General features: G+C 43.0%; 1 protein-coding gene across 1 annotated transcript in view; it reads left to right on the forward strand.

Annotated features, from left to right (window-relative positions):
* The window catches only part of NSMCE2 (NSE2 (MMS21) homolog, SMC5-SMC6 complex SUMO ligase), a 171532-nt gene that overhangs the window by 72030 nt on the left and 87000 nt on the right, over positions 1–12502 (forward strand). The window contains exon 4 of the mRNA XM_024192589.2: positions 1417–1570. Within this exon, the coding sequence (XP_024048357.1) occupies positions 1417–1570 (154 nt within the window). The remainder of the gene's footprint in view (positions 1–1416; positions 1571–12502) is intronic.

The following is a 12502-nucleotide window of genomic DNA, read 5'->3' on the forward strand; positions in this document are numbered from 1 at the left end:
GGGCTGGAGTGAGTGGGTGACAGGGCCTTGGAGAAGGGGCGGGGCCTTGGGGAAGGGATGGGGCAGGTTGCGGGGCAAGGGTGTTCCATTTTGTGCAATTAGAAAGTTGGCAACCCTAATTACACCAGGGGTCTCTAGCTGCTTTGTACCTCTTGGAACCAGTAGGGAATATGGTGTAATGGCTTGACCTGGCTGATGCACCCAGTAACCTTCCTTGACAGGCCTCTGTTTTCTCTTTTGCAGCCCTGATGCATGCATGGGGTTTGTTTTGGACTAGTTGTTCTATCATGGGAGGTAGAGTAAGGTTGGCTCAAGTGAAATGTTGTGTCTCTCCCTTCCACTTTTAGATATGCAACCTTTTGGTCTGTCTATCCCTGTTTGCGATTGGCTGGGGCAATAATCACACGGCACACTGTTAAAAAATGAAAGAAAAAAAATCTAAGTCTCTTTTTTTGGATTCTCAAAATGCTTTTCCTATGGTTGGGACAGTGTGCCTCTCACTCCTCATACAGTGAGTGCCCTCACTTGCAGCCTCCAAAATTCTCTTCTTCCATCATGCCCACATGCAAATACTCTGAAGGGTAAGGATCACGTCTCTTTGCCAGCCTGCAAAGCACATTGTTCACTGTTGGTGCTATGCAAATAAATAAGAAGCTGTGTTTCCTTATATATTAGTTTTTTGTATTATTTTGTTTGGTACTGTGCCCGTTCATGATTGCAAGCTCCTCAGCAGAGCTGGTTGGAAAATGCTAGGACAATATAGACAAACATTTTCATGAAATTTCATCTCCATTTTTTGTAGAAATTTCATTGTTCGGGAAATTTTCCAGCCAGCTCTTTGGGGGCAGGGACTTATTCTTTGGTGAATTTCACATATCTTAAGTCTGGCCTAGTGGATAGAACACTGGATTGGGGCTCAGGAGACCTGGTTATATTCCTGATTTTGGCTTACTCAGAGACTTTGGGGAAATCCCTTCACCTCTGTTTCTCAAATTCCCAATCTGTAAAGTGGTGATAATGGTACTTACCTCATTTGTAAAATGCTATATAAGAGCTAGATTGTAATAGTAGTAAGGTGTGTATGCACGCAACATTACTCTGGGTGCCATTAAAAACTTTACACTTAGAGTTGTTTATTATGAGATATGCAGTTTTCTCTATTCTGAGTAGAGGGAATACTGTCTGTACAACAGCACAGGTAAATGTCTGTGCATTAATTGTCTAGATTTTAATGGTGACCATTGGATATATAAATAATTGCCATGGGGTTATGGTTCCAGATTGTTATAGTCTTTGGTTTAATGGGAGACTGGAGAAGATCTCGTTAAATTCATATTATTGCACCTACTCTCTTTGCTTTGGGTTGGGGGACTATGTTATAGCGAGTAACAAAGTTGCATTTATTTTTCTTTTCAGATAAAACGAGACAAACCAGAAAATATACCAGATCTAAAAGATTTAGTAAAAAAAAAATTCACTGCATTGGAAAGCAAAAACGATGACTCAGATTTGAAAAGAAATGAAAAATATATACATTTTATGGAACAGCTTAAAAGAATGAGAAAACAGTGTAAGTCTTCATTTTTTAAAATAATGGTTTCCTGGAAATACAATATGGTTCTATATATGTATATCATATGTTGGTTTATTACTAAAATGTTTTAAAATACAAACCAGCCAAAGAGAGCTCAAACAGGGGGAGGGATAGCTCAGTGGTTTGAGCATTGGCCTGCTAAACCCAGGGTTGTGAGTTCAATCTTTGAGGGGGACACTTAGGGATCTGGGGCAAAAATCAGTACTTGGTCCTGCTAGTGAAAACAGGGGGCAGGACTTGATGACCTTTCGAGGTCCTTTCCAGTTCTATGAGATAGGTATAGCTCCATATATTATTTACATGCATTCCTCATACAGGACTTATTTAAATTTATCATTCACATAGTTAAGTAAACAGCACAGTAAGTAACAACCTTATGATTTTATTTAATCTGTCATAGTGCTTGTCTTATTTGCATACATATGCAATGTAAAGCTTCTTTCATATCCCTTTTTTCGGTTTGAAGGTGTTTTTTTTCTTTTAAAGATACTCTTTTCTCTTAATTGGTAGGATCTCCCAAAAGGAGATCCTAGGTAAGCTGTTTTCATTTGTCGTTTTAACAAATTGCCCCTATTTCACAACTTAGGATATGTTGCAACCCTAAAAAGACCTTTGCTTTAATCGTAGAACTATATTGCTGGAAAATGCTTACTGTGTGTGTTCTCAGGTTTACTGCTTCTACACACGCACCGTGTAACTGTAGCTTATTAAAATCTGTCTGGCTTAATTCATGTTGATTCACCAAGTGGTAAAATTGTAAGTTATTGTGCTCGAGCTGTCAGAGAAGTTAGGAAGTTAGCAGTTCTAATGTTTATACAAGACAACAAAATTGTGTGTTTGGTTTTTTTATTGCACAGTGACTGTAATAGCTATTAAAAAATCATTCTGAGCAGCCATGCTGGGAAAATTCATGGGTCCTAAAATTATATGTATTGTTCTCACCCTGTCCAATCATGATTACACTTTAGAATCGCATTGTTCCGCTTTCCATCCCTTGACCCCTGTCCCTGTGTCGTTCTCCCACAACACACACACACTTGGATTTCAACATAAACTGATAGCTCATGTATTGCGGGAATCATAGATTAATGATTTACACAACTGGAAGCTGAAATGCTGGGTGCTTTCATAAAGCAGTGTTTTTTTACTTGCAATCTTGGTCGCTGATCCAAAGCCCATAGAAGTCAATAGGAGAGTCTTTCCACTGATTTCAGCGGGCTTTGGATCAGTCTTCTAGAAAGACTCATGGAGTGAGAGGATGATGATACTGATTTTTAGGTCTGATGCCTCAAGACTTGTCAGTAGAGATGAATGCTGTGCATCATTTGAAAATTGAGAACCCAAGTTCTCCAGTGGTGTGTGGCATTTGTTTCCCATCCTTATGGTTTACAAGATATTGAGCTTCAGAATGATCATTGGTCTATCAGCCTAACTGTGTTCTTGGGACTGAATAGAGCAAGATGACGACCACAACCAGTGTAATCTTCAGTTCCTGCATAGTCATAAAATTATTGCTGCCAATCATTATGTAGTAATTCCAGATTTCTAGGTGTTAGTTTATGAATTACAAAGAGCTTGATAACAGAAACTGGATTTGTTTCCCACCCTGTACTTGGCGGTAGATTGCCTGCCCTAAATATATTTTATCTATGGCCAAGTGACCAAGTATTAACCAGTAGAATTATTAAATATCACCCAAATTAATCAAGCATAATAGGAATGACTGTTTTTTTTTATAGGAGGGGAGTATTTTATTGTTGCTAATGCCTGAAATCCAGCTGATATTTCTCTTAATAGCCATTAGGATTTTTGTTTTGGTTGTTCCCTGAAGACAAATTGAGAGGGTGCCAGCAGAATGTGGATAGTGATGTTGGATGGACCAGTATGCTCGGTACATGGACTATTGATCAGTTGTGCTAGTTTGGGAGCAGTCACACACATGTTTTTGATCTGGTGTTCCATCACGTTTGAGCCTATCACAATGCTTAGAATAATCCGAAAGGTTGAACGGAAAAACGTTAGATGAACTTTACAAGCAAACTTGAGTACACTCTAATAATCTTACATTAAAATAAACACACTGGAACCTCTCTCTTGCTTGCACTCTCTCTTTCTCTCTCTCTCTTTCTCTCTCTCTCTCTGTTATCAAAAAGAAAACGAAATGCCTCTTTATGGCTGAGAATATAAGTGTATCAGAGATGGGAAATGCAAGTTATACTCCACAAAGCAACCACAACTCTGCTGCCTTGTGCACTTGTCCATACCATGCATATATCCATGCCATCTCTTGTTCATGAACACCGTCCCTGAAATGAACTGTAAAGCCAATATTCCTTCTTGCTTCAGTGTCTCCTTTAGAACCACTTTTACCATGAAGCCTACAGGACGTTGCCAAATGATAGTGGTTAGGTAGAGAGCTACCAGGGATTGTTCATATTCAATTGATATATAGAATGTATATAATTTAATTTAATAATAATTTGGAACCATCAAACTGTGCACTAGCTAATTGTGTAGCCATGCAATCTTATTCCTAATACCCTTGTCCTTCACACTCCTTCTCTTCTATTGTTTGTTAGCCTCACATGTCACTTATCTTAACCCCCCCCCCACCCCCCCAAAAAAATGAATCTGCAAGCACATGAGTTGAACTCATTGAGACTACTCATGTGCTTAGAGTTACGCACATGTCTAGATTTTTGTAGGGTCAGAGGCTAAAAGTGTGAGCTCTTTGAGGCAGAGACTGTGTTTGCCTATGTGTTTGTACAGTACCTAGCACAATCAGGCCTTGATCCTGATAGGGCCTTTGGGCACGACTGGATTATAATCAGTAAATATTAATAGTATGCTAAGACATAAGATTGAACACTTAGTTAGATTCTGATACTATTCTATAAGTGCAGGTACCTGTGCACTGGTACCTAAGCCAGTGTGTCTAGAGAAAGAATGAGCACAGGGATGGGAGTCAAGAAATTCTGTAAAAACAACGAGGAGTCCTTGTGGCACCTTAGAGACTAACAAATGTATTTGGGCATAAGCTTTCGTGGGCTAAAACCGACTTCATCAGATGCATGGAGTGGAAAATACAGTAGAGAGGTATAAATACACAGCATATGAAAAGATGGGAGTTGCCTTACCAAGTGGGGGGTCAGTGCTAAAGAGTCAATTCAATTAAGGTGGAAGTGGGTTATATAATCCCAGCTCTGCTGCCGATTTGGGGCCTAATTCAAAAATCACTGAAGTAAGTGGCAACACTCCCATTGATTTCACTAGGACGTTAGATCAGGCTCATTGAGCACCATGGACATATTAAGTATTGTTGTTAGAATTCTTTGAGAGGGGTCAACAAGCATGTGGATAAGGGGGATCCAGTGTATATAGTGTACTTAGATTTTCAGAAACCCTTTAACAAGGTTCCTCACCAAAGGCTCTTAAGCAAAGTAAGCTTCATGGGAAAAGAGGGAAGGTCCTCTCATAGATTGGTAACTGGTTAAAAGATAGGAAACAGGGTAAGAATAAATAGTTTTCAGAATGGAGCGAGGCAAATAGTGGTGTCCCCCCTCAAGGGTCTGTAGGGGACCAGTCCTATTCAACATATTCATAAATGATCTGGAAAAAGGAGGCGGCAAAATTTGCAGATGATACAAAACTACTCAAGATAATTAGGTCCCAGGCAGACTGCGAAGAGCTACAAAAGGATCCCTCAAAACTGGGTGACTAGGCAACCAAATGGCAGATGAAATTCAATGTTGATAAATGCAAAGTAATGCACACTGGAAAACATAATGCCAACTATACATATTGTGACAGACCCAGACCAGTGGGGTACAGGAGTCTGGTAGAGGGCAAATATACTGGTCACTGGATGAGTAGTTTTCTGTTCCCTGAGTGACCAGAGAAGGGGCTGCACTAGAGTAATCAGGAACCTGCTAGAACCAGTTAAGGCAGGCAGGCTAATTAGGACACCTGGAGCCAATTAAGAAGAAGCTTCTAGAATCAATTAAGTCAGGCTAATCAGGGCATCTGGGTTTTAAAAGGAGCCCACTTTAGTTTGTGGTGTGAGAGTGAGGAGCTGGGAGCAAGAGGCGCAAGGAGCTGAGAGTGAGAGGGTGTGCTGCTGGAGGACTGAGGAGCACAAGCGTTATCAGACACCAGGAGGAAGGTCCTGTGGTGAGAATAAGGAAGGTGTTTGGAGGAGGCCATGGGGAAGTAGCCCAGGGAATTGTAGCTGTCATGCAGCTGTTACAGGAGGCACTATAGACAGCTGCAGTCCACAGGGCCCTGGGCTGGAACCCGGAGTAGAGGGCGGGCCCGGGTTCCCCCCAAACCTCCCAATTGACCTGGACTGTGGGTTCTTCCAAAGGGGAAGGTCTCTGGGCTGTTCCCCAACCCACATGGTGAATCTCTGAGGCAAGAAAATCCGCCAATAAGCGCAGGACCCACCAAGATAGAGAAGGAACTTTGTCACAATATAAAATGATTGGGTCTAAATTAGCTATTATCACTTAAGAAAGCTCTTTGAGTCATTGTGGATAGTTCTCTGAAAACATCCACTCAATGTGCAGCGGCAGTCAAAAAAATTGGCTTCATTAAGAAAGGGATAGATAGTAAGACAGAAAATATCATATTGCCTCTATATAAATCCATGGTACGCCCACATCTTGAATACTGTGTGCAGATGTGGTCGCCCCATCTCAAAAAAGATATATTGGAATTGGAAAAAGTTCAGAAAAGGGCAACAAAAATGATTAGGGGTATGGAATGGCTGCCACATGAGGAGAGATTAATAAGACTGGGACTTTTCAGCTTGGAAAAGAGACAAATAAGGGGGGATATGATAGAGGTCTATAAAATCATAACTAGTGTGGAGAAAGTAAATAAGGAAGTGTTATTTATTCCTTCTCAAAACACAAGAACTAGGGGTCACCAAATGAAATTAATAGGCAGCAGGTTTAAAACAAACAGAAAGAAGTATTTCTTCACACAACGCACAGTCAACCTGTGGAACTCTTTGCCAGAGGATGCCGTGAAGGCCAAGACTATAATAGGGTTCAAAAAAGAACTAGATAAATTCATGGAGGATAGGTCCATCAGTGGCTATTAGCCAGGATGGGAGGAATGGTGTCCCTAGCCTCTGTTTGCCAGAAGCTGGGAATGAGCGACAGGGAATGGATCAAGTATCAGAGGGGTAGCCGTGTTAGTCTGGATCTGTAAAAAGCAACAGAGAGTCCTGTGGCACCTTTAAGACTAACAGATGTATTGGAGCATAAGCTTTCGTGGGTGAATGCCCACTTCGTCGGATGCCTGTAATGGAAATCTCCAGGGGCAGGTATAAATATGCTGGCAAGAATCAGTCTGGAGATAACGAGGATCACTTGATGAGTTCCTGTTCTGTTCATTCCCTCTGGGGCACCTCACATTGGCCACTGTCGGAAGACAGGATACTGGGCTAGATGGACCTTTGGTCTGACCCAGTATGGCCATTCTTATGCTCTTATGTTAATTTAGCTACAAATTAGAAGATCTGGTGAATTCTCTCTTGTTCTAAGGTATGATCTGATACTGAATCTGTAGTACGATGTGTAAGCATTCTTTAACATGTACTTGTAATATAAATGACTACAAATGACTTTGCATTTGCAAAAGGGTAGTGTTAAGGTTGTACATGCATCCTGAACTGCAGCTTCACTGCTGATTGCTTAGCCATGCAACTTGTTCAACACTTTCAATACAACTTTTGGTATGGAATGTCCTGGATTATAAAAAAGAAAGAAAGAAGAAAGCAAGAAAAGCATAAAAAGGAGATAATTTCTGTTGGGTTTTCAAAAACTCCAGAACTATTTGGCTAGGCATCACTGGACCACAATGTACCATGCACTTCAGAAAATTCTGCAAGAAAGAGACCCTCTCCTGTGAACTTTTGGAGCTGGTTAGATGGGTAAAACATAATACACCCTCCACAGCAGCAGAGGTGATAGGATGCCCCAGAGCAGGGTTCCTTCCTGCATATCTTTCAGACTGCAGGTATTCTCCCTCAACCCCTTGTTCAGCACTGTGCAGCTAAGTTAGGCATGATGAACAGGTGCACAATGATGCATTCCTTAGCTTCACGTTGCATAAGCTTAATGAAAAATACTGTGCAAAATATACTGTGCATGCATGACAGGTGATTTTCAAAGACACCTAAGTCCCATTTTCAAAATTGACTTAGATTCTTAAGAGAGACAAAGGTAGATATGGACCACCTTCTGATGGTTTAAGGAATAAACTTTTGAGCTACACAGAGCTCTTCCTTAGGTCCCTTAGATTCTTAAGTCACTCAATCATGACTTGGTCTCCTAAGTCACTTAGGCATTTTTGAAAAATGCACCTGAAGTTAAATCCAAATCAATTGTAATTGGAGCACTGGTAATCACTTCCATCACTGAAGACTATTTCGTCTTTCTATTCTTAGCTGCTTAGGTTGTCGAGCAGTTTAAGAAGTGCAATTATTTCTTTTATTATGGCAAAATTACATTTTTTACTATTCCCTCCTCCTCCCCCCCCCCCGCTCTCAAAAATGGCTGAGCTGTCAGTGTTCAAATGTTTAAAAGAAGTCACTTTTGGACACAGATGAATTGTGGAAAATGTACTAATAAAGTGTGGAAATTTCAGGAGGTTCTAAATGACTGCAAATGGGGTTAGAAAGGAAATTGCCGTACAACCTTAACTATAGATATGGCTGACACTCCCACTATAATGCATAAGAGTCTCAGTTCTTCAAAGTGCTGAGTGGGTGATCTGTCCCTGATTCAGTGAAATGCTTAAGCACATGCTTAACTTTAAGCACACGAGTAGACACCTTTGAAATAAATGGGATTACGCATGTGCTTAAATGTTTTGCTTGTGAGCTCAGCAGGATTGAGCCCAAGGAGGCTATGTCATAGTTACTTTAGAATCATAGCTTTGCATTTTATGTCTCTTGTATGTTCTTAAAATCTCAACTGCTGTATAATATTGCACTAAAAAAGCCTATTCATTTGATGCCAGTGTATATCAAATGCACCCTCTGGAATGCTATATGCGATTTTACCTTCCTTTAAGGAAGATAAAAATGAAGACCTTATTTAATTGAGAGGGTTAGTGTAATTCTGATAGTTCCTATAAGGGCTAATCAGGAGGTACAATCTCTACCTCTGTTACCTATGTTACTCGTGTTATTAACTTTTATCGATCTAAGGTTATTTAGTGTGCCATTTACGGTTCAAAACAGGGCCGGCTCTATGCACCAGCAAAGCAAGCAGGTGCTTGGGGTGGCACATTTGCAGGGGCGGCATTCGGGCCATCCTTTTTTTGTTGTTTGTTTGTTTGTTTGGGGGCCGGCCCTGCAGGCGCTCACCCAGGTAGATGCTGTCCCGGCCCCCAAGCTGACGTCGAAGTCCAGGTGGAAGAGCTGCAGCGGGTGGCCAAAGCTGGTCCCGAGACGGTCCAGCAGCAGCGCGTTGCGCGCGGGCGGCGTCCTGGGGCTGCTGTGGTTTGTGCCGCCGGGCCTGGGCGGGCCATCCAGCGGGCTCCGACACGTGAAGCACGGGACACTTGGGCTGGGGGCCGCCCCGCGGGGTGCACTGGTGGGGGGGAACCCAGAGCTGGGGCGGCAGGGGGTACGGGTGTGGAGGGAAGAGCCCAGGACTGGGGCAGCAGGAGGGTGCAGGGGGGAGCCCAGGGCTGGGGTGGGGGGCAGCCAAAATTTTTTTTGCTTTGGGCAGCAAAAAATCTAGAGCCGGCCCTGGTTCAAACAATGCCAAGTTTCATAGGTGTTTTATAGTAGCTGGTAGCATGCACTTTGGAATTCTAGCCACTACATTTCACACACGCACAAAACAAAAACAAAACTTCCGTACTCATTTTGTAGAAAACATTAAGACTGAAGTGAATGACAAAATACTGCTGGAGCTGCCAGCCAATTTAAGGAGTGCATTTGAAAGGATGGGAGAGATAAAATGTTGTTGATAGGGTAACAAATCATTTTTAGATGCACTATTGGTTTTGGCATTCTTTTCTCCTAGCAAAATAAGCAATGGGATATAGTCTGGAATGTAGCAACATAGCATTTGTAGTGAACCTCCCTGCCCTCTCCACAGGCAGAAATCTGCTTCGGAAGCTTTGGAAGGACAGAGTTGATATCAGAGTTGACATTTTGCTAAGATAGACTCATGACCAATATAAACAAGGAGGCATTTTCAAAAGATACAGTTTTAATTGTAGCTGTTCAAATAAAGATGCCAAGGAATAAAGTTGTCTGATGTTCTTATTTCCAAATCATGCATTTAGCAGGATTTGTAACTTAAATATTTTTCTTTTAAATTCAATTTTGGATAGTAAAATAATGCTATGTAAGGAACTCCCTTTAGATTAATAAAACAGGAAGTAAATGGATTTGCCTCTCATCTGATAAGGAAACAAGCACTAACATGATATACTGCAGATTGACAAATATCGTCTAAATAATCCTCACAACACTCTAGTGGGATAGATAGATAACCATTATTATCTCAATTTAGCCAGTGAGAGACTTGAAGCATATGGGTGAAGCCGCTTGCCCAAAGCCATACAACAACTCACTGGCAGACCTGGGATTGCATTTTGGCAGTTCTTAACTTCCTGACCTGTGCTTATTTCTCTTCTTTTTAGTCTCAGCCATCTTGGCATTAAAGCGGTTCAAAAAGAAGGTTGCAAACTTTTAAAAAAAAAATGTTTATTCTTATAATGGGGAAAGTATCATTTTAATTAATTACACGGAGACCAATTATGGGAAGTTTCAGTTCAAAAGGTGAAAGTTATGAGTGATTGAAAATGGGCTTAGAATGGATACTGCTATGACAGTCAGTACTGTACGTGACCTGAGTTTTTGGTCTCAGTAAAATTCCTAGTGGCAGGTCATCATAATATATCAAAGAGAGAAAGAATGGTGTAGTGGTTAGAGAGCTAGCCTGAGACCTGAGACACCCAGGTTCAATTGCTTGCTCTGCCACAGACCTCCTGTATGACTTTGGGTAAGTCATTTAGTCTTTCAGTGCCTCAGTTCCCCATCTGTAAAATGGGGATAATAGTACTTCTTACCTCACAGGGTTGTTGTTGGGGTAAATACATTAAAGATTATGAGATGCTCAGATACTATAGTAACAGGGGCCATGGAGGTATTTAAGATGCCTGAATCACAAAATTAACATCATAGTTGGCAATCTCAGCTGAAAGGCCAAAGACAGAATGAACAATGGACTCTGAACTCTCCTGATACCCTCTGAGGTGGTCCTTCCAGGTCACAGCTGAAGTACATTGGCAGGATATCTCAGGAAAGCTTTCAGTGAGTTTACCCATACTCTGCATACTTGGTGGATTAACAGAAAACTTCAGTCTCAGGATTGTCAAACCAGCACTGAATACATATGAAGAGGAAAAAAAGCATTTGAGTGAGTAGGTGTTTTGTACTCAGAATAAATGGTTCAGCTTTAAATGTACAATAAAAATGTCTTGTTTATGAAGTTCTTGGAAGCTTTTCTGTCCTTTGTTGGCCTTAGCTTTTCTTTAGAAGTTAGGTAACTGCTGGTGACCATCGTGGCATTAAACCAGGGGTGGGCAAACTTTTTGGCCCAAGGGCCACATCTGGGAATTAGAAAATGTATGACAGGGCATGAATGCTCACAAAATAGGGGTTGTGGGCTCTGGTTGGGGGTGCAGGCTCCGGGGTGGGGCCAGAAATGAGTTCAGGGTGTGGGAGGGGGCTCTGGGCTGGGGCATGGGAGTGGGGTGCAGGGAAGGGCTTCAGCTGCGGGTGTGGGCTCTGGGGTGGGGCTGGAGATGAGTTTGGGGTGTAGGAGGGTGCTCTGGGCTGGGACTGAGGGGTTCGGAGGGCGGGAGGGGGATCAGGGGGTTGGGGTGTGGGAAGGGGTGCGGGCTCTGGGGTGGGGCTGGGGATGAGGGGTTTGGGGTGCATGAGGGTGCTCCGGCCTGGGATCAAGGGGTTCAGAGGGCGGGAGGGGGATCAGGGCTGGGGCAGGGAGTTGGAGCGTGGGGAGAGGCTCAGGGGCGCAGGCTCCAGGCGGCGCTTATTTCAATCGGCTCCTGGAAGCAGTGGCATGTCCCTTCTGCAGCTCCTACGTGGAGGCATGGCTAGGTGGCTCTACGCGCTGCCCCGTCCACAGGCACTGCCCCTGCAGCTCCCATTGGAGCTCCAGAGGGGGCCATTGGAGCGGGGCGATAGGAGTGCATAGGAGCTGGAGGGGGGCCATGCCATGGCTCCCAGGAGCTGCGTGGAGCGGCCCCGGACCCTGCTCCCCGGCTGGAGTGCTGGAGGGGGGCCATGCTGCGGCTCCCGGGAGCTGCGTGGAGCGGCCCTAGGGTGACCAGATGTCCTGATTTTATAGGGACAGTCCCGATTTTTGGGTCTTTTTCTTATATAGGATCCTATTTCCCCCTACCCCCTGTCCCAATTTTTCACATTTGCTGTCTGGTCACCCTAAGCGGCCCCCGACCCTGCTCCCCGGTTGGAGCGCCGGAGCAGGGCAAGCCTCAGACCCCATTCCCCAGCGGGAGCTCGAGGGCCGGCTTAAAAGGCCGGCGGGCTGAATGTGGCCCGCGGCCCATAGTTTGCTCATCCCTGCATTAAACAGTATTTTTGCTCATCATTTCAATCTGTTCTCATATTTCTTGACGATACAGTAATCCATGTAAGCAACTCATAGAATTACAAAAATCACATCATTTCTTATAAATTTCAGATAAGTAATATACACATAAATGATCACTGCAGTTTACATCTAAATTTCTGAAAACTTTAGGACATTGCAAAGACTGACCATTTGGGTAATATCATATTTCACATAAAGCACAAGGAACATGTGATTTCTGGTCCTCAAAAGCATGACAAAC

Source organism: Terrapene carolina, unplaced genomic scaffold, assembly GCF_002925995.2.
Source record: "Terrapene carolina triunguis isolate 2854851 unplaced genomic scaffold, T_m_triunguis-2.0 Scaffold58, whole genome shotgun sequence".
NCBI classification, from domain to species: domain Eukaryota; kingdom Metazoa; phylum Chordata; order Testudines; family Emydidae; genus Terrapene; species Terrapene triunguis.